At 33.7% G+C, this 22,688-nt stretch overlaps 2 protein-coding genes across 4 annotated transcripts in view; one reads left to right on the top strand and one right to left on the bottom strand.

The window, feature by feature from the left end:
• LOC118192658 (MICOS complex subunit MIC13-like) overlaps positions 1-22,688 on the top strand; it is a 60,237-nt gene that overhangs the window by 16,441 nt on the left and 21,108 nt on the right. For 2 of the 3 annotated variants that reach the window (XM_035363661.2, XM_035363662.2), the window contains exon 4: positions 3,783-4,082. The exons of the other annotated variant lie outside the window; for it this stretch is intronic. In XM_035363661.2, coding sequence (XP_035219552.1) covers positions 3,783-3,904 — 122 coding nt within the window. In that variant the 3' untranslated portion in view covers positions 3,905-4,082. Of the gene's footprint in view, positions 1-3,782; positions 4,083-22,688 lie in introns of those variants that run through there. 3 annotated transcript variants of the gene reach the window in all.
• Positions 4,133-15,140, bottom strand: LOC118192657 (uncharacterized). The gene is made up of 2 exons (XM_035363660.2): positions 14,988-15,140; positions 4,133-4,992 (listed from the first exon to the last, which is right to left on the bottom strand). Exons 1-2 carry the CDS (start codon positions 15,016-15,018, stop codon positions 4,133-4,135), a joined length of 891 nt encoding a protein of 296 aa, XP_035219551.1. The 5' UTR covers positions 15,019-15,140.

Genomic DNA, 22,688 nt, shown 5'->3' with positions numbered 1-22,688 from the left:
AAAACTGCAGCAGCATACGCATTACTACTGGCATCACAGAATGTGTGAATGCTGCAGAACTTCCTATTGTCCTTGCTGGAATGTATCCAACGTAGGAGGGATATTTCTTTTAAGAGAAAAAGGCTTTTATACCAATTCACAAAATTTTGTTTTGTACTCTCGTCAACTTCAGTATCCCAAGAAATTCCTGTTTTCCATAGGTTCTGCAACAATATTTTAGAATACAAGAGAACGGGACTCACAATACCAATAGGATCAAATATTTTGTGTGTTACAGCGAGAATTGTTCTCTTCGTTATTATACCCATTTCAAAATCTTCTAGCCAATTCAGATTCAAAGTTAAATTATCTTTCTGACAGTTCCATAACAGACCCAATACGGGTGAAATAGTTTCCTGTTTCAGGTTATCTCCATTATGTAACCAACCTCGAAGATTAAACTTTCCTTCATTCATTATTTCTCGAGATTTTTCGATGAACTGAATCATCTCGGATTCTTTGTCAAAACTGGCAACAACGTTATCTACGTAGAAGCTACGCAAGAGTTTAGCTATTATCTCCGTATCATATGAAGAATTTTTCATGTACTTTTGTAGATGGAATTCTATAACAGCTGCCAAAAGGAAAGGACTACTCTTAACCCCAAATACTACCCTAGTATGACGAAATATTTTCGTTTTCCTTTCTTCCACATCATTCCACCAGAAAAACCGAAGCCAGTCTCTATCTTGAGGCCTTACACTGATCTGTAAGAAAGCCTTTTCAATGTCTGCTATAGCAGCAAACTTGCCTTCCTGAAATCTCTACAAAAGAGATGGAATTAGTTCTATCAAATTTGGTCCACACTCCAAACACTGATTTAGAGAAGGAGACGATTGTTTCCTCGCAGATGCATCAAACACTGGTCGAATTGGTGTTGAGCTATTTTCTTTGATCACCGGTCTATGCGGTAAATAATGTCCATAGTCAACCGCAATATTTTCTTTAACTTCTTCGATCACTCCTAAGTTACACCAGTCATTAAAAACTGCATTGTATGAAGAAAATAAATTTTGAGATAAAAGTTTCTGGGTGGTAGATTGTAGACGTTTCAACGCTAAATCCTTGTGGGGGGAGAGTGGTACATGATTCTCCGCCCACGGAAGTGCGACTTCATAACGCCCCTCTTCGTTTAGAGATACAGAATTTTCGAACTGCAATTTTGCTTGCAAATCCCTTTCCTCTCTAGCCTTCTTTGTAACTGGATCTGTTATTCCGATAACATCAAGCCTCCACAGTTCTGACAACGTGGCATCAGAAATATGTAAAGATAACGAAAGCGTGGAAAAGGAATTTTCTATTTCATAATTGTCAGTGTTCGCTTTTCCCATGACTGTCCACCCAAGTCTTGTACTTACAGCAACTAATCTTCCCCAAGGAAGAACTTCGATTTTACCTGTAAATAAATTTGCAGCAACATCTGCCCCTAACAACAAATGAATCTCTTGGGGGTTCTCCTGGAATAATCTGCAATTTCCATTTTCAAAAACATCACTGACGTAAATTCCTCTTCTTCTAAGTTCCCCAATCCAGTGTATATTTTTGATTTTAGGGACCGAAGAACATATTTTTCTTTCATCCAATACATTGATTTCGCAATTATACCGTTTATCTACGCTACCCAATTTTATTCTATAACGTTTATGTTTTTCCGAAACTTCTATGCCACCGAAAAGTCCGTGGGTTACACTTTGTTCACCTAAGCTTCTTAATTGTAACCTTTCTGCTGCATACCTGCTTATGTATGAGTTTTGACTTCCGGTGTCAATTATCGCTCGAACAAATTGGTTATTCCCTCTTCCATATATGCGAACAACTAAAGTTTGCAAATATACTTCTGAACATCCTGCTTGATTTGAAAGTACTTTATTTTCTATCTGTTTGTCTTTTTTAATTTCCGAAACTTCGACAGAAGGATTTTGTTTATTACACATAATAGTTGCATGTTGTTTTTTACAAATAGAACAAGTTATTTTTGTTCTGCAGTTTTGAGCCAAATGGTGTAATTTTAGGCATTTATAGCAAGCACATTTTCTTTTTAAAATGTCCCTTTTTTCTTGTAATGATAAGCCGGAAACGAAACTACAGTCATGAATCTTGTGGAATTGATTACAGAATACGCAGTTCATATCTTCCTCCCTGCATTCAGATTTTGTAAACAAATCTGTAGCGGTCGGAATCTTTGGTTTATTATGTCTATTTGAGAAACCATATGCGCTTTTCGTTGCAGGGGGGGAAGAAGACTGTCGCCGATCGGATACTTTTTGCTGTTGCGAAACCGTTGACCTCTTGCGTTCGCGGGATGAAAGTTCTGCGTGTAAAAATGACATTAAATCTTTTATATTATAATCGGTGCAAACATTTTGTGTTCTGAAGGCAATAACTTCAAAATCATCGGACACAGCAAAGCGCTGTAAGATTCCGATACAACATCTAACGCTTCGAGACATCTAATCTGCGTTTGTACTTTATCATACAAGTTACGAAATGTTTTTATGTCATTCGCATTTTTTAATGATTCAACATTCAGCAAATTATTCATGTGCGCATTAATAAGAATGTCTCTCCTTCCAAAACGGTCGTGTAAGATTTGAATTGCTGAATCATAATGCTTTGGCGATAACGGAAGTCCTTGAACGCAGCTAGCAGCTGTTCCTCCTAAATATGCTTTCAGGTAATTAAATTTGTCTACTTTGTTCAATGATTCGTTATTATGTATTGAGGACTCAAAACTATTCCAAAAAGTAAGCCATTGACTACTATTCCCATAAAACACAGGAATCGAAAGTTTTGGTAATTTAACATTAGGTGTGTCTTTTATATTTTGCTGAGTGTTAGGTGCATTTAAGTCATGATTAAGTTCCTTAATCCGTTTCTTAAGCCTGAATTTCCATAACGTTATCTTCTCGCGATATTGTTCTGTAATTTCGAATTCATCTACACTCAGAATTGGTTCAACTTCCACATCGGCATTAGATAGCGTTTCGGTTTTAGCATTAAGCTGTTCTAACAATTCTTCGAGCTCATTAATACTACCTTCAGATTTATTTAATTCACTTTCGATTTTCTTAAATAGTTTTGTAACGGCAGTTCTTAAGATACTTCTTTTCTTTTTTAATTTATCTACTTCAGCCATTATCTTTCTTAGATTCAAACATTTACACAAAAAATATACGTCTCATGAAAAACAAATATTTAACTCTTACTTAGAAAACAAAATTATTCTTTTGCTGAATACTTCAAGAACAAGTATTAAAATCTTCAATTTTAATATTCAGCTTTTGAATTCACTTTATTAGAACTTTTCAAAAAACCTGGCGTCCCTGTTCGGGCGCCATAAAAATGTTGCATCAGGTTCTTCTATTTACAATAAAATTAATATAAAATTCCTTACCTGCTGCATCTTCAGTGTTCTCGACGCCAGGCTTCTAATAATCACGTTTTCCAGTAAGAGTTTCTATTACAATTAGCAGGCCATCTTGTCTTTTAATTATTTATTGGAATAAAAAGCTAATATACACTATTTACAAGGTAGGTGATAATTATTTTAAAACAGTACATTTTTAGTTCTGAGTCTTTACGCTCCTCAGAGCGGTTCCAATCTCGACTGCTTCTCGGAACTTAATTACAGCAAAAGTAAAGGAAGAGATGCCCGCCACCTAGTGGCAAGAATGTGACAATTACAATTTTATTTCATATAATATACATGAACTTTCATTCTCTTATCATTTATATATTTTCAGGTGTGAAGATATCCATTTCTGCTCTTGCATCTTTACCTGATAATAGCAAAGAAGCATTTATTAAAGGAATAAATTATTTGAAAGAAGAAATTAAAAATCAACTGAAAACCACTGGAAATTAATTATACAGATGTTTCAAATCATAGAGAAAATAACTTTTGCACCTATTTATCATTATACTAACATATGATGTCTGTGTGTTAAGAATAAAACATTTTTGTTGCATAAAATGTTTATTTAGAACTTGTAAATTTACATTTAAAATATCCATCAAATAAAAATACACAGTTATTCAATAAATATCATTGCACTGTCATTTATAAATATGCCATAAAAGTAGATATATTAAATCATTCTAAATTCTTGAGAAAATTGAAATTTGGAGATAAATCTAAATTTTCAATATTACGTATTGCTTCAAAGTAGCTTGGAGGTGGAGTATTTGGTTTTAAATTTGGGCTTAGTTTTTCCATACAACTTTCAGTATTTTGAGAAGTTGGAGATATTGAGTTAATATAAGACTGAGGCCTTTTTGGATAGAACATGTCTGAAAATTTAAGTTCTCTTTTTGCTGTGGGAGAGGCTTTTGTAACTTGTAATTTAATGCCTGAGCTGTGCAGTGGTAATTCATTTGTACAACTGTTTTGCACTTTAGTTGTTAAAATGCCTATAATAAAGCCAATTATTATTAATGAAGCATAAAAAATAAATAACAGGTCAATTTTATAGGCTGTGATACTAGAAAACATGATGATACCAAGCAATAGTATAATATACACGATGTTACTAGTTAAATTATTACAAAATTCAATCTGCTTTACTTTAACAATTATACTGAAGATCTGCTCTTTTGTTATACTGCTTTTTGTATTCAACAGCGCTTTCATATATATCTTGAGCCTATCCACTTGACAATGAATAGCAGAAAATAACATGAATATCAATAAAAATATTATCAAGCAAGAAATGGCTGTTGCCTGCCAGAAAAGAATAGTTTTGCCTTCTATATAATAAACTGCTGTAGGAAATAAAAGAGATCCAGTTGTACATATAAGAATTTTGAAAATAGACAATGTACTCTGACACAGTTTTGACTTGGATTCATCAGGCTGAACACAGGAATCATCCTTTACTCTTCTTTCTTCTTCATTCTTGGCTGGACTGATTCGTTTACTGAACTCCAGCATTTCTGTCTGCAGTGTATTTATTTCTGTAAATGTTAATGGGAAAGATTATATACTAATTTTAATGATAATAATTTACATTTATTTGCATTTTACCACTTAATTTTATTTCTTGAAAATCAAGATGAGGAAATGGCAGTATATAATGTATCTAAAAAGATAAGTTAAAGGAAGAAGTTCCAGATACAAGTAAATGCATATAAGAATAAATGCCCTAATTACTGTATTCTGTATTTTGAAGAAGTCAATTACAGTCCTACTAGTGTATTAGCTCTATCCTCAGTATCTATGCTTATGTACTATCACCTCATACTTTACCATAAATCAGAAGTTTCTACATCTTGTGTTAAATGCTAGAGAGGAGTATACAAGTAACTATTATTTCATATGTATTGAAATGTTTCACTTTTAATACAAGACTAATTTTAATAGCCCTTTTTTTTTTTTTTTTTTTTGCTGTGAAATAGACTGGAAAAAGTGCTTTACGAAATATTTCTTTGAAATATCTAATATAGTATATTAGTTATGTATAACAATGTCGCTAGATTTGAATTGGTTATTTGAATACAGCAAGACAAACAAGAACTATCTGCTTAAGGGTAGATGCCTCCATAGAGGTTTTCCTAAGAAAAACTGGCTTGTACTCCTTGGTACACAAGGAGAAATATGTAAGTGTTACACAAACGTTTCCTAGAAATTAAAGATACAAAGCATAAAATCTTATATTTGAGTTATTCAAAATGATGGGGGGAGTGAATTTGCTGTGGTACAATATTATTTCATTGTAACAGTGTGCACTTATTTAATAAAGAAAAGACTAATTTATTCAAAATATAGCTGTGCATTTGTTGAACTGGATCCTTTATGCATCAGGCTTACAACAATATAAAAAAATTTAAAAAATAGATATTTATTATTTCTCTGAACGGCAAGTGACTTTTGCAAACATTATTTTTAGTGCAGTATGTTGATACTATTTATATTCCATTAATACTCGGTTACTTTTATGAAATGTGCATGAAGGTCTGCAGTACCTCTAAAATTAAATGTCGAGTGCAAAACCATTGTTTTTTCTTTATGACCATTCGCGTCCAAATTACCTGTAAGTCGCCTCGTTGTTGCATCATCTTATTTCTTTTCTGTTTTTATAACTTTATTTCCTGTTCTGTTTTATCTGAATTTTAAAAGAATTACTTTGGGTATTTGCCCAATTATTAAATGTGGTAGCCTGTTTATATCGTGTTATGAATAGATGTGCAATGACGTCATTGCGAAATAAGTAGGAAAAGTGAACATCAATCCGACAGTTTTCAGTTACTTATAGGTAGGAATTAGCAGCTGTTGGATATGAACATCTGCAAGTTAACAATGTTAAATAAAATCTGCAGCTATATGCCTCCTGTTTAATCAGGTAAAATGTGTTTTGTATTTGTTTTTATTTTATTACATTTATTCTGGATATATAATAAAGTAACTATTGTGTTCAGGAAATTTTACGTATAGTTAAGGTTGCTTCTCATCCTTCCCTTTTGCCCCCTTTGTTTACATGGCTTTATGCTTGGCACTAAGTGAAGCATAGTTAACAGGAAAGTAGATTATTTTGCTTAAAATGTGTATGGAACGTACGTATTAGCTCAACTACTTTGTAGAAATCACGTAAATGTTCAGAATGTCTCTAGCAAACCATGGACGCAACAATTCTTTAGTTTTAACAAGCTATGTCGATATTTTCGTATATCTTCTGTTCGTCATGTTTCAAGTTCCAATGGTTTTTGCAGATAAATTGTAATTATTTTTACCGTAAATTTTAAAATATGTAATTTTAGAATTTACCTAAATTCGCCAGAGAACAGTTGTCTATTCTAAAAGCGATAGCCACGAAATTTCCAATGGAATACCTATATAATAAAATCTTTTAAGTAAGTTTGTTGATTAATTTTTGGAATAAATACCTAATTAAAACAAAATGTATGTGTGGTAATGTACACCTGCGTAATAAATAATTCTTTGCAATTGTAAGCGTTTTTTTTTCCTTGTACAGAAAAATCATCAAACTACGCCAAGGCGGTTGCGTCAATATGTACTTACATACGGTGCAGTTTATTTCCCTTTCTATAGTATAATTCACAAAATTTATGGCTTCAAGATTTCAATATTTATTTCACAGATGTCCAATCAATTTTATCTAGTTGGTTTATCCAGCAAAGTGTTAATTTCTAGCATTTGTATATAACTCATATGATTGAGTCTTGTGGCCTGTAAGTTATGTTTTTTGTGAACGATTTTCAAATACAAAAATCAAGCATTGGTAGAAATGACTAATCATGTTGCTTTAGGAAAAATACTCTCCGTATTTTCACTGATAGTAACGGTACTTAATTATTTCGTTGAATACGACAAAAAGGCAATGATTAACTACCTAATGGAAATGATATTTTCGTGCAGATTTTTTTAGGAAAACAAGCCTTTATTTATGCTGTTTACGATGAAAATACAGAAATATACGTAATTTTCTACATAGAAAGGGGGGAAAAAAAGACTGTTTAAAAAATAAAAAAAAAAAGAAGGCCAGATACCTGTGGCTCAAGACATACTAATCGAAAGTCAAAAATGAATGCATGGGTGTTTAAGAATTACTAGTTAGGTTAGTTTTGATTATGCCAAAGAACATGAGGATAGCTGCTTAAGGGAAGGAGTATTCTCACAGAAAACTGGCTCTTCTTTACGTTACACATGGGGAAATCAACCGTGCAACCAGCTAGTTCGCCAGGATTCGAACTTTGGTTTAACTACCAGTATTCCGCGACCTTAACCGCCCGACCACTGGTGGGAGCAAAATAGAATTGAAAAGAGACATAAGAAATTCTTTCTTTCTGAAACAAGCTGCATATATCAGTGGTTCGTGGCATTGAAGACATTCAGGGTTCATGAAAAAAAATTTGAAGGGAGGAGGCATAATTATCTACCTACCTGTTTTTTTAATGGATAAAATCAGAAAATAGTTTTATAATGCGTATGTTTGGATTTTATTGCTTGCGGATATTGATATCGAAGCTAGATGATATAAAACTCTAAACCCTTATACAGGTTGCTGGTATCTTCAGAATAATGTTTAGCTCTCCAAATCACACTACACATCCCTAATCTTAAAACTATATCGCCCATCAGCGGCCGAGCGGTAACGTCGCTGAACACTGGTAGTTCGGTCCGAGGTTCGAATCCCACGAACGGGCTGGCTGCATGGTTGTTTTTGTGGTTTTCCCCATGTGTAATGTGTATACGAGCCAGTTTCCCTTAAAAAGTCCTCCACGAAGGCATCCCTCCCTTAAGGCAGATAGCCCTTGAGTGCTTTGCTGTAATCTAATAAACCAAACTTAAAACTATATCTGAATTTTCTAAACACATACACACACACACATATATATAGATATAAATATCCTGTGTTATACATTAGAAGGCTAAAAATTCCAATTTGTATTTGCTATGAACGTAACCATAAAGTTTTCTCCAAGGAAGCTTTCAAATCTTATTTTGTTTCACTGAAAATGGGATCTTACTATGCATCCGTAATTTTATTAGCCGGTACTTGCACAGATGTGAAGACAAATTAATGCTGAAAAGAAAACCTTTAAAGGGAATTATTGTTGTTAAAAGTATTGTTGCTGATATTAAAAAATTAAATATGCTTTATTATGCAGACATATCTTGCCCCCCCCCTTTTTTTTTTTCCTTTTAACAATCAATTTAGATTACTTTTTCCCGTTCAAATTTTATTGCTTTTTACTTGAAGCAGTACGAGTTCAATAAAAGTAGTGAATGTTTTAAAAAGAAACAAAATAAACAAGCCCCCCCCCCAAAAAAAAAAATTGGAAAGCTTTCAGATTTTAAATTACGTCCAAAAGGGCGTTTTTTTAACGTTTTGTGTGTTACCTTTATTTATTAAATATGTTCTTTGCACTTACACCATAAAATTCAGTTCAGTAGCAATGTCGCAAAATAATTTTAAAATAAGCCTATCTTAGAATTTCCGATACACAGTTCCGCTCCCGCTGGAGATAAAAAGGTCCTCCCCCGTAGAGTGTTCCCATAGCTCGCTTTTAAATCATTGAGTTTGTTATTCAAAAATTCGTTAAAGTGTTACAAAATATGAAATCGATAATAAAACAAATTTCAAATTTGGTCTTCCACATGTCCATATTCGTAGGAGGATTACGTCATTCAAAATTCGATGGTACCGTTGTTTTATCACAAATCGAGAAATATACATACATTTATGCAGGTTTTTCATTATTTAATTTCTTTAAATATAATGCAGGACTCAAATTTAGTGGCAACAATTTGAAAAGTGAAACAGACATTTATAGTGATTCAACGCAAAATCGCAAAGCGGAAACAATAGTCCTTCAGGGACAGAGCTCCTTTGGTCTAAAAAATGCTGAATATAAATACTTTGTAGAAGAATGTGATAAGTGTTGCCTTTACGTTTCGCTATGAAAACCTAAATTTAACTGTCATAGTGATGAGGTAAGTTATTAAAGAACTAAATGCAGAGTTCACATCAGACTGAAAGTCTTAGGAAGGCATTCTTTAACTTAGCCATAGACTTCGTGCTTTTTTTTAGCGTAATTCATTAAAAAATAAATGTATTAGACTGAAAATGACAAATTATAATGCGTGTAACTGATTACTGCTATAAACTTAATAACAGCTTAAACACCTAATCAGCAACTAATAAAATAATATTAAGTCTTAAATAATAGTATCTTAATTTTACGTACACTTTTTACAGACTTTGGATACGCATTTTTAGTATTTTTGTCCCTAACACGATGTACTAAAAATAATCATTCATATTTGATAGTTATACATTTATTTTGTGTCAAAGTATTAATAAAAATATCTGCTTCGCTGCGATACGTAATTCCAATGTGGAAAGGAAGGCTCGGCTTTATAAATGTTTTGGAAATTATTGAATAATTCACAAATTTTGAATGCTTTTTTTTTTTTTTTTTTTTTTTTTTCCCTTTTCAGTTTTTTTATCAATAATATGTAAAATTTTGATGTGTTTTGTTCAGTGCTAAACACAGAAGTTAACCTTTCGACAATTATTAAAAACCACAGGCTGTTTCAGTTGCACAATTTAATTTACTCTCAGCTGATTTACTAAACGTTTTCATTCTTTACCGTTCAGTACATTGTTATTGAAATAACATGAGAGAATTTAGTAGAAATAGTGAAAGAATTTAGATTTTACGCTTAGTTATAGTGTTAAGTTATAATATTAAGTTTATGGATATGAAAAGGTTGATTTTATCAGTATCTATTTATCAGCGATTTCATATTTTCGGTTTGAATCATATTTGGTTCAAAATTTTCAGTCATTTGAGTTTGATTTCATTACAATACATCACATTTATCAGTATTGTAATATACGCAGAAATTGCAATTGATTCGCAGTATTGTAAAAGAATGTGTAGCTTATTAATTACTACGTAATATGTAATTTGCGTAAATTGATAAAAATTGGCAGAATTGAGGAAAGGAGGCGAAGAAAAATAATACTATAGACTCTTTTGAAAAATTTTTGCCAACATAATAAACTGCATATTCTTCAATCACATTAGACAAAAGTAAAAATTTCAATGCGTGAATCTAAATTATGGACTTTTAAATTAGCCAAATCATTCCAATTAAGAATGTTTGATTAGAATGATTTAGCTTATACTGAGATTTTGAAATACTGGTTGTTTCATTTAAAAATCTGGTACTCTTCTGTTATCGGAACCGGATTCAGAAATGTATGTATGTATGCATGTGCGTATATATGTGTGTGTGTGGAGATATATTGACGTACGTACATATATACATGCATACATGAACACATAATCCTCACATACAAGCATACATATGTTACGGTGAAACACCGAAATCTGGAGAATGTCGACTTTCACTGGTGAATGTCAACATAGTCTCTTGATGGTGTATGTTCGAAATATTTTCCAAATACTCTTATTTCTGACTTACACCGGTCAATGTCGTGTTGAACATATAATAATATTATATTTTCTTCTCCGTAATTCAGTCGCGAATAAACGCACTTGAGACTTAAAATAAGGGTTTAATCCTAGTATCCGGTGCACACGGGATTTGGCTGCTTTTGGCGACTTGAGTATGAGCAGTAAAAACGGGACATAAACGATGAGTAGTAAACGGGTCATTCAAAAAATATATATAGTTATATATAGTATATATTATGTATTTGGCTCTAGTGTAGAATTGGGTGCCCCTTCAATTAGCGACAATTTTTTGTAAAATTTTGGCGATGAAATCGTATTGCTGGTTACCATGATAGTGTAACTTTGCTTTAGCATCCTGATTTTTTTTTAAATAAAAATAGATTGATGTGTACATGGACAAATTTAAACAGTGCGCAATGCCTAGTTTGTGCAATTCTGGGATGTTTTTAAGTGAAAACAGATCGATGTGTACATGGACACACAGTTTATGCAATTCTTTGACTTTTTATTTTGGTTTTGTGTAGCGGCCATCTTGAAATTGTGTCTTACTGACGCCGATCTTGCCGTCAAAAAAGAATCTCCAAAAAACAAGGGGCACCCAATTGTAAACTTTTACCATGTATTTACACACATAGTGTATAGTATATAGACGTTCTTTGGATCATTTTTGGTGTTAGCGATAATTTTCAAAATCGCGCCAAGGCTGCACCGTATACTAGGATTTTACCGAAATAAGATCTTAAGAACATGAGAACCTAAAACACACACATTCAAAATGAAAAAGGAAAATAATAGAAGTTAAAAACTTACTTAATTATACAGTACGTTCTAAATGAGAAAATAAAAATAACAGTAATAAAAAAACTTACTAAATTATGTGATTCAAATCTTATTTATTGCAACAACTTAAACTATTATGGCACTTTATGACCTCTCTTTTCGACTTTCACCAGAGCATATCTGTGATTGTCGACATAAACCGGTGAGGGTCCGAACATACAAGAATGTAGTGAAATATTCGGTCTTTCACCGACGTATTTGGTGAAAGTTGATATTCTCCGGTGAAAGTCGACATTCTCCAATTTCGGTCTTTCACGGTAACATATACATATATTTTTGGATTCTGATAACAGGAACAGTACGAAAAATCTTTTTTATGCTCAAGGTAAATGCAACTTAGATTCCTATTTTAGAGAGTTCCAATAGTTATGTGATTCAAATCTTATTTATTGCAACAACTTAAACTATTATGGCACTTTATGACCTCTCTTTTCGACTTTCACCAGAGCATATCTGTGATTGTCGACATAAACCGGTGAGGGTCCGAACATACAAGAATGTAGTGAAATATTCGGTCTTTCACCGACGTATTTGGTGAAAGTTGATATTCTCCGGTAAAAGTCGACATTCTCCAATTTCGGTCTTTCACGGTAACATATACATATATTTTTGGATTCTGATAACAGGAACAGTACGAAAAATCTTTTTTATGCTCAAGGTAAATGCAACTTAGATTCCTATTTTAGAGAGTTCCAATAGTTCAACATGCATTCAGAAAAATAAAAACAGGGGTGTATTTTAATGCAAAAATAACATGTCATTCAAATTCCTATCGTTTTAGAACCCTCTGGTATTTCTGCTAATTTACGTTCGTCTTGCGATCGTTAAAATGACTTCAAATTATTCTAATTACGATTAGATAAAATCTTTAAAAAAATTAGTATCAACAAATTAACCTTTAAATATTCCATTTTTAGTAATAATACTACTCTCACTCAGTAAACAATATATATACTGTAACATCTGAAGGAAAGACTCGGTAATTTAAAAAATGTGGTTTTTCAAATATTTCGACTGTATTTCACTTGATTGATGAAGTGATTTTAAACAATGAAGAAATATTTCAGTGCCCGTTCAACTGGTAATTCGACCTGGGCTGGAATCCCGGTTAAACGGGCGGATTTTATAGGAGTTTTTTCAGGTTTTTCTTTAGTGTAAACACCGTGGCTTGTCTTCTAGGAAAGCATTATTCTCCCCAAGCAAATAGTCCCGCCGTATTTGGCCATTATTGATTAAACCAGTGGTTCTGAATCTTTTGACTAACGCGTACCATCTTAACAAAAATTGAAAACCTTTAGTACCACCAATACAACTACTACCTCGCCCCTCTCCCCTCTTGAACAAAGCTCAGATCGCATAAATTTACGAGTGTTAGAGAAAAACCTTAATCAAGATGTTGGGGTTTTAATTTTTTAATTTAATAGTTAAAAATACGATGCTTCTTTGAGTACCACCCGTTAAGAACTCCTGGATTAGACAGTATTAAACGAATGTACGAATTATAAATCACAACGTATTTGGCCACAAAGTATGAAGATACAAGTGCTGGATTTCTGTGCTTGTGTCTAATCTGTATAACAAAAATGGTTGGATCTACGGACGTATGAGCAAAACCGTACATTTTAAGAACATTTTTCAAATGCTATCAGTTAATCAAAGAATTATTAATAATTTTGTTCTGAGAAAATACGTTTAGTAGCGTTGGGCCGGAGTTCCTGAAATCCTATCATATCAGACAAAGGTTATTTAGAAAAGTTATTTAAAATAAAACATTTAGTTTGAATTTTTTACAAAAATTATACCGAACAAAACAAAAAAAGAATAAAAGGTTAATCTTTGGAATATGGTAACAGGTAGTTTGGCGACATTTTGGTAAGGCGATAAAGGTTACTAGCTAGGACTTTAGCAGTGTACATGGATAAAGTCAAGAGCCATTTTTGTGCAATTCTGGAATTTTTTTTAAGTGAAAATAGGTCGATGTGTACATGGATACCGTGTATGTGCAATTCTTAAAAACGCGGCAAGCAGTTTGCGATTCTGCACTTTCTCCCAATTTCACACCTAATCTTCGTTATGATTAAGCACTTTTGTTCCATAAAAGTTCTAGCATAAGCGTAATTCGGCTAGCAGATTGTTGGAAAAAAATGTTGATTAAAGAAACATGTCTTTACTTCGTGAAAACAAAATGGCGTCCAAACAAAAACTAGCAGGTTGCTGTAGCAGGGTTGGTCGCCAAAGTTTCGCCAAAAAAATCACCAAGTTACCATAATCCAAAGATTAACCGAATAAAATTATTTCAAATACAAAACCACATGGAATTTTTATAAAATCCTTCATTACTCTAAATGTATAATCAGGTAAATTCAATCGGAAAATGAAGATGCTTGTTTTTAGTTGACTAAGACAAAATTTATGAAGATTTATCTTCTAAGGAAAGGGAGAAACATTTTTAAAGGAATCTGTCTTGTATTTACGCTAAACACAAGAAAACCTACAAAAATACCATTGCAACCAGCTTTCTTACATCAAAACCCAAATCGAATTACCCACGTTCAGCGATTTTAACTAACTATCGTCACGTGATAGATTTGGTTTGTTATTGCGCCGAAGCCTCGAAGGCTATCTGCGTAAGGGGAGAAATGCTTTCGTAGAGGACTTTCTAATGGAAACTGGCTCGTATCCATGTTACACATGGACCACGAAAACGCCCATGCAGTCAGCGCGTTTGCGGGATACGAGCTTCGAACCGAACTACCAGTGTTCAGCGACTTGACCGCTCAGCCGCTGATGGGCGTCAATTGATAGGAAAAGGCTGTTAAAGGTTTTACTAACTGATCTAAATAAAAGATCTAGAAAACGCTGATCTAACAAAATTCCTGCAAAAAAGATGCATTCCAAACTAAAAAATTAAATGATTTAAAATTTATCATCTTAATGTTTTTATAAGCAACAGTTTTAATATAATAAATTAGATGTATCTTGAACATGTAGCTTTTAATGCTGTATTGTACTATTTTAAAGCGAAAACACTATTTTACTTTGCCATGTTATTCATCATGATACATCATGAAGAGAAATTATGCAATTAAATTTGATCAATTGAAAAACGGTTATTGAGCAAGTTCGGTAAAGACAGAAAATATGAACTAGTTATATTTACTTACTATTGTACAATTCTTTCTCGTGATTCATCATATTAAAATATACCACTAGTTTGATAAAATTTTGAACCGCTGTACACTTCTTTTTTATAACAATGACCAGTTACGAACGGGTTTGTAAAATTCAGCTGCGTGTATCAGTACATAATAGCTTCGTTTGAACTAAACATACTTTTTGGATCAACAGGCTTTGATTGCAAATTTGATGCCACTTAAAAGAATGTAAATTGTTGGAAAGCTTCATTTTTCTACGATAGTAAGAAGCAATAGAAACAGCTAAAATCAGTTCCAATATAAAATTAAAAAAAAAAAAAAAAAACACTTCATAGCAAATTTTATTTTTTTCTGTCAATTTTAAAGAAAAAAAATTTTTTGCTTGTTTAACTCTTTTGCTTAATAACTTTTTACTGAACAAATCGTGATTATTATAAATAAAAAATAAATTTTAAAAAAATCCGTGTGTCTGAAATAAATTTGATATTTTTAAAAAATAAAATACAAAATAAGTGCACTATAATTCTGTAATCATTCAATAGCCAAGCGAATAAACCATTATTGAACATTCATCCTCGGTTCCGAGTTTACATTCCGGCGAACAATCTTGTCGCGTAGTTCTTTCGTTGTTTTTATCGTGTATAATGTAATTGTTGTTTCATTGTAACGTAATCGTTGTTTCGTTCTTTTTATCATATATAACGTTTTATATATCTATATTTATATAGTTTTCGTCAAAAAATCTTCCACAAAAATATACCTCCCTTACACAAATAGCTTTACGTTCGCTTTCAATTAATCAATAATCTTTGCTTTTATACACAGTAACGACATAATGTATGCGATAACAAACTGATGAAGTTCTCATGGCCGAATCGTTAAGACGTAACTACAGACAATAAGTCATCGTAGTTCAAATCGCACAGATATGCGAATGCTTTTGCACTTGTAAATCGTCTTTTGCGTTATTTGCGACTGACTCAACTATTAATAAACAGATCTTTAAGAACATACAATGAGTAATATATGCCTTGTCCGTTGTAGTTTAAATTTTCCAATGAATTTAAAAATTAGAGATAGTAACTGGAAATTTTACCCATAAAGTAAACAATCGTATTCATACTTCTCTATTTAAATTTTTTCGTAAATTTTTATATTACGATAGCTTATGATTTAATGTTGATAATTAACTGCAACATATAATAAGGTGTAAATGGTTCACTAACGGCTGAGCAGTAAAGTCGCTGAACACTGGTAGTTCGACTTGGATACGATTCCAGGCGAATGGACTTGGTTAGATAGGCGTTTCTGTGGGTTTTCCCATGTGCAATGTGGACACGAGCCAATTTCCCGTGAACATGAGCCAATTTTCCCTAGACATTCCTCCATGAAGGCATCACTTCCCTTAGGCAGATAGCTCTCGCGTGCTTTGTCGAAATCAAATAAAACAAACCAATAAATTATACATGATATATATGTACAGAGAGAGAATATATAGATAGATAGATATGTGCATGTGTGAGATTAATGTTTTGATATTAATGTAAAAATTCGGATATAATTTATAAAATTTCGACGAAAGAACTTGTGGAAATAGAAAACTTGGAATGCATACCTTGTTTATAGTAAATTAGTAGAAGAAAACAACAATTTGTTATTACTATAAGAATTTTTTTTATTTAAAATGTAATATTTTATTTAAATTATATGATATTTTCTACAGGTAGTATTATATGGTATTTTATTTAAATTATATGGTATTTTCCAGCATGCCTTCATGGTAGTACACTCAGCGCGTATGCGAGATACCCAGGTTCGATTTCCGGTGAGGGCATTGCTTATCTTCCATGTACTCCTGCTTCAAAAAAAAAAAAAAAAAAAGTAATAACTTTACAGTGGCTCCCGAACTCAAATGTAGTGGACAATAATTCACCACCATCAGGATTTGGCAATTGGATCTCCTAATCACCAGTCGCCATTTAAAAGGAAAGAGTAAAGGCCGAATCACAAATGTCTCCGTTACGAGGGACTAGACGTCGGAAGGGACAATTCTCAGAACCCGCACAGTTCCACGAAAACTACGTAGCTATAGGTTACCATTTTCAACTACTACAAAGACTTGAACGCCAAGCCGTAATATCGCTCAGATTGGGATCACTTGATCATTCAGAAGCAGAACTTTCGTCTGATTGGTTAATCTCTACCCATGGGAGAGCTGCAGCCGAAACATTTTCGGCGAGGTTTCAAAAAATCCCGCGTAGCCGGTACATCATTTCCGTACCTAGGCGGGACTTCGCTTCCAGCGGAGCTGTTTTTTATAGGAATCCTTACATTTAAACGAGTGCTACTAGACTCTCGTTTCTCAGAAAAGTTACGTCTAGCAGGGACTGTCGCTAGATGTGATAATCCCATAACGGCATTTTCTCCCTCCTTTCAGCATGCCTTCGTGTTGTAATGGTAGTACACTCGGCGCTTGTTCGAGAGGTCCAGGTTTGAGTCTCGGCGAGGGCATTGCACAATTTTCCCTTCTCCTGCTTCAAAATAACCTAATGTTTCTATAAAACATAAAATAACTGACTTTTTTTTTTTCCAAATTAGTTAAAATATTAGCATTTTGTAAATTATAGAATATTTTTAATTGAAACAAAACAATTTGTGTTTTACATATTATTTAACCTCTTTCTAGCATATAAGCATATGAATATTATTAAATTAAGCATATTTATGCAAAAACCGTAGAATTCAAATGTTGAAATTTTCTTCTCTTCTTAAATTTATTGAAAATTAAACGCGTCTGCTTTATTTCTTTTGATTCGTATACAGGCAAGCATGAAGTTCGATACGATAGTTGCAACTGCATACTATGAATGTAAGAAAACAGCCGTGAGACTAGGAAAGTGGGGAGAAGTCTCTTCTCCCGCTGTTAGTAACAAATTGTTCTCTTTTGTTCTCTAACATGCAATATCTCCATAAAAGATATATCCATTTTCTTTGACATCGAATTTAATTTAGTTCATGTTGTGTGTGGCATTCGGAGTAAATTAATGTTTAAACGATACAGTTTTTTCCCCCGAGTTAAACGAATCAAAGCCGGAATTTGAATTGATATTCTGATTATTTATTCAATTATTTGAAAATTCTGTGTTTCTACTGTTGGTAGCTATGTGTAAAGTCTTAAACAGATTTATGATATATAATAGCATTTTTTGATGCGGGCTGTCGTAGTATAATTAATAAAACGTCGGTTTGTAATTGGACGGTTAGTTCGAATCCTCGCGAGAGCGTAATAAATTTTTCCCGTTTATTACTCTAAAAAAAAATGCAATATACAGGTTTAGTATGAATTCGGCTGACTATGTACGCTCTTAGACAAAAAAAAAAAAAAAAAAAAAAGACGCACCAAGAAGGAATTATCCGAATTGGACGAAAATTGGTATAAGTGATGTGTACATGTACAGAAAAACAAATGATTACAGTTTGAGAAAAATTGGATGATTTATTGAAGTGATAGAGCTTTACAAAGTGAAAAAGTCAACAACGCGTTTGTCCACCTCTGGCCCTTATGCAAGCAGTTATTCGGATTGGCATCGATTGATAAAGGTTGCGGATGTCCTCCTGAGAGATATCGTGCCAAATTCTGTCCAACTGGCGCGTTAGATCGTCAACATCCCGAGATGGTTAGAGGATCCTGCCCATAATGCTCCAAACAGGCTCAATAGGAGAGAGATCCGGCGACCTTGCTGGCCAAGGTAATGTTCGGCAAGCACTAAGGCAAGCGGTAGAAACATATGCAGTGTGGGGGCGGGCATTATCTTGCTGAAATGTAAGCCCAGGGTGGCGTGACATGAAGGGCAACACAGCGGGCCTTAGAACTTCGTCGACGTACCGCTGTGTTGTGAGGTTGAGATGGATGACAACCAAAGGTCCCTAATATGAAATGAAATGGCACCCCAGATCATCACTCCTGGTTGTCGGCTTGTCTGCCGGAAGACAGTCAGGTTGGTATCACACCGCTGTCCGGGGCGTCTCCAGACTCGCCTTCGCTGGTCATCGGGGCTCAGTTCAAAGCGGGATTCACCACTGAAGACTACTCTACTCCAGTCAGTGACATTCGAGTGCGAATGAGCCCGAAACCACTGCAAACGGTCTTGACGTTGTACAGAGGTCAATGGTAGTCGGCGCAAGGGGCGCCGTGACTTCCGCCCCCTTTCTGCGAGCCGTCTATGAATGCAATCACTGTCTTGCAATCACTGAAGCACTAGTTGCACGTACATTCGATGATAATGATGCCTCTGGGGCTGTGAGTGCCGCTCTGACGATTGCTCGGTCTTCACCTTCATGCGTTTCTCTAGGCCTACCGCTTCCTTCTTGACGCTGTGTGCGACCTTGGTTCACCTATCCCTGCCAACATCGTTTAATAATGGCATCGCTACTGCTGAAATGTCGAGCTATTCGCTGATAAGACCAACCGGCTTATTTGAGCCCAACTACACGGCCTCTCTCAAATTCTGACATCTGCGCATATCGTTCGCGCACCTGTATGCGAGGCATAGTTACTGTCTACCAGAGTACACGGATTGAAATTTCGTAATTTCTTCACTTAAATATCCTGTCAGTTGCGCAGATCAGATGCGCTGTAGCGACAATCGTTCATTCACTGGCAGCCAAAATGTAAAATTTTGCATTTTCCATCTAAACCTGTATGCATATCAATTTGTGTCCAGTTTGCTAAATATCTTCTCGGTGCGTAGTGTGGTGCGTCGACTTTTTTTTTTTTTTTTTTGTATAAGAGCGTATTTTAGAATGCTATTGAACGACTAGTATTGTTATATAGTATATCACATATTTGAACATAGTGCATCGTTGTTGTAAAATAGTAAATTACAGCGTGTTCATAAAGTATTCACAGCTTAACAGATCAAAATATTTTTATTGCAAAAAGTGTTTTAAAAAAATAAGCATATCGTTACATCAAGCAATTTTCAATGCAAATTATTATTTTTATCAAAAAAAAAAAAAAAATCATTACATGGGCATAATGATGAATAAAGGACATCAGTGCCCCATTAGAAATTGCACATGGCCATGAGCCTCTCGTTGGCTTGACCTTAATTAGCAAGAAGACAGTTCGAACAGACTATTACTCTGAGCTATATGTTTCGGTCAATTAGAATAATATAGCCAAATGAGCATTTATAACTGGATAGAGTACTCTGTGAGAATAAGAAAGTTATGAACACGGTACTGCTGAAAAGCAGGTTAGAGAAAGTTATTTCATTCGGACACAACAGGTATGATCCGCTTCATGTGAAAGTAATTCGTCAATAGACTTCAAAGTGTGAAATTTATCTAGGGTACCCATGAAGAAGTTTTTTGCTAAGAAATTTGAGGAATGGAAAATCCGTTTGAGATGATGAATGTAATCATATAACTTTTTTGTCTTGTCCATTCTGTAGCATTTCTTACAGTAAAAATATTTTGATTTCTCACATTCTGAATAATTTTTAGACAGCTTACTCCATTTACGAGCAATGGACAGCATGGCCTACAAAATTGATAATCAAATGGAATATATCAGGCCGGTGTGTCAAACACTGTAGACAAACTGCAACATTTTTATTTGGATGGAGCAACGCTCAAGCCTGATAGTTGCCTACTTTTATATTTTCTATTGGTATTGGATTCGCAAGTACATCAGTAACATTATTTTAAACTTCAAGAAGTGTTTTGGTATTTTTTCGTATGTACTGTGGAGGTTTTCAGATTCAAAGATCGCGATTGAAAAAACATTCTTCTGTGAACGAACTCTTATTCTGACTTAAATCAATTACATCTTGGAAATTCATATTTGCTTTATGAATATTTTGAATTTATTATGAAGTTCTAATTAATTTACGTGTTCTTGGCTACTAAAAACTTAAGGAAATGTCTAGCGACTATTCGATGATCTTCTTACAACTGTAAAATATAAGTCCAAATAAGTGTTAAAATACCCTTTTGTTCGAATTAGTTCTGTTTCCGCGATTCTTGTTTCCGCGTTTTTCAAAATTCTTCCTGTTCCCGCGAAATCGGAGAGTACAATACCCCTCCCACAACTCCATGGAGGTAGGAAGTAAGATGGAGTCGCCCTAAACAAGTTTCTCCGTAGCCTGCTCTGAAGCACCGGCGATCCCTACGTGGTGACCGAAACATTGGGTCATTTACCATTGAGTTCTATAGGATTTGACGCGTTCGGGTGTAAATATTTTGTAATTACGTCGCAAATATACATATAAATGTATATATTTTCTTTTTCTACAACACTTCAGAGTCCTAAGTATGTGAAAACAACATATTTTTAAACAACATTTCATTCTGAACGGAATTAAATGCTATACTTTTCACAGGACAGTTTTCTCAGAATGGTTTAATTTGAATGAAATATTTTCACAAGTTTTCGTTAATTACATTAGAAAAAAAAAAAAATTAAGGTAATTCGATTTTATTCGATTAAGGTACAAAAATTAAGATCAAATTTTATTGTATTATTAATATTAAAATTATGCATTATTTCTTTTCTATTTATAGAGCTTCTTCCTAAAATACTTTCTTAAATATGACATGATTTTTTAGCTTCTTTTAAATCGAAAAATGTAAGTCAATTTACATGCTTTTTGCAAGCACATGCATAAATACCCATACATATTTCCTATTTATCATTTCCGGCATGTGCAAATCTTTAATTTCTGTGCATTCACTATATTTTTCGTGTAAAGTAATTTACACTAATTTAGCATACACCCGAAAGTTTTACATAAAAAATATATATGAATATAATTTGAATGAAAATTATAAGTATTATTTTTAATACCCACTCAAAGGTCAGTTTTTCTTCAAAATTCCTCCACGATGGCATCTCTCTCTTTAGGCAGATAGCCCTTGCATGCGTTACTCTATTTAATAAAAACTTAATCTGACCTATGTGTCTAATTACAAATATTTTAACATACATAATTTTATATTTACATTTAGCCATCAAGTTTCAAACTTTTCAAATCTTCTAGAAAATAAATTTTGGCAGATCTCTTTTAGCAATTTTCTTAAAATCTATATTTTTGTAGTGCAACAGCTTAGAATTTTATAAAACAAATTCATAATCAAAATCGCTGTTGTTAGTTATCGAAAAATAACCAAGATGTGATTTTTGCGTAAATGTCAGTAAACTATACAAATTGCTATTATCCATCACACTATGAATGTTTCTTTCATGCGAGAGTGTCCCTTTTTCGATTTCTATGGAACTGTCGTGTGTCGAAATACTATCAGAATCTTGTCAAGCGAGCTTCTGAATGTGAACAAAGAACACCCCGTCTGGTGACCCAAGCTTCAAAGCAGTGCTTCACTTCTAGCGCGGAATGGCCCCTCCTCCCTTTCCTACCTCCATGGCACAATCGTAACTCAGTCTCGATGGTTACGGTACAATACCCCTCCCACAACTCCTCAGGAGCATGGTGAGTCATTAAGAAGAGCTGGGCAGTTCCTTTGTGAATAAAAGTTAGTCTTCGTTAGACCGAAGACGTGTCTTGTTTAGGCTCCCTCTTGAAATCTTAAGCTTCATTCCGTTTGTAATTCTGCTACAATATTAGCTGTTATTTTCACATCTTATTTGAATCAATATGAATGTTTTAGACATTACTGGAACTAAAAGTAAAAAAAAAAAAAAAAAAAAAA

The sequence above is a fragment of the Stegodyphus dumicola genome, chromosome 2, assembly GCF_044657685.1.
Source record: "Stegodyphus dumicola isolate Sdum_Otavi_A_Nest chromosome 2, ASM4465768v1".
Lineage (NCBI taxonomy): Eukaryota > Metazoa > Arthropoda > Arachnida > Araneae > Eresidae > Stegodyphus > Stegodyphus dumicola.
This window is presented reverse-complemented; position numbering and strand designations above follow the sequence as displayed.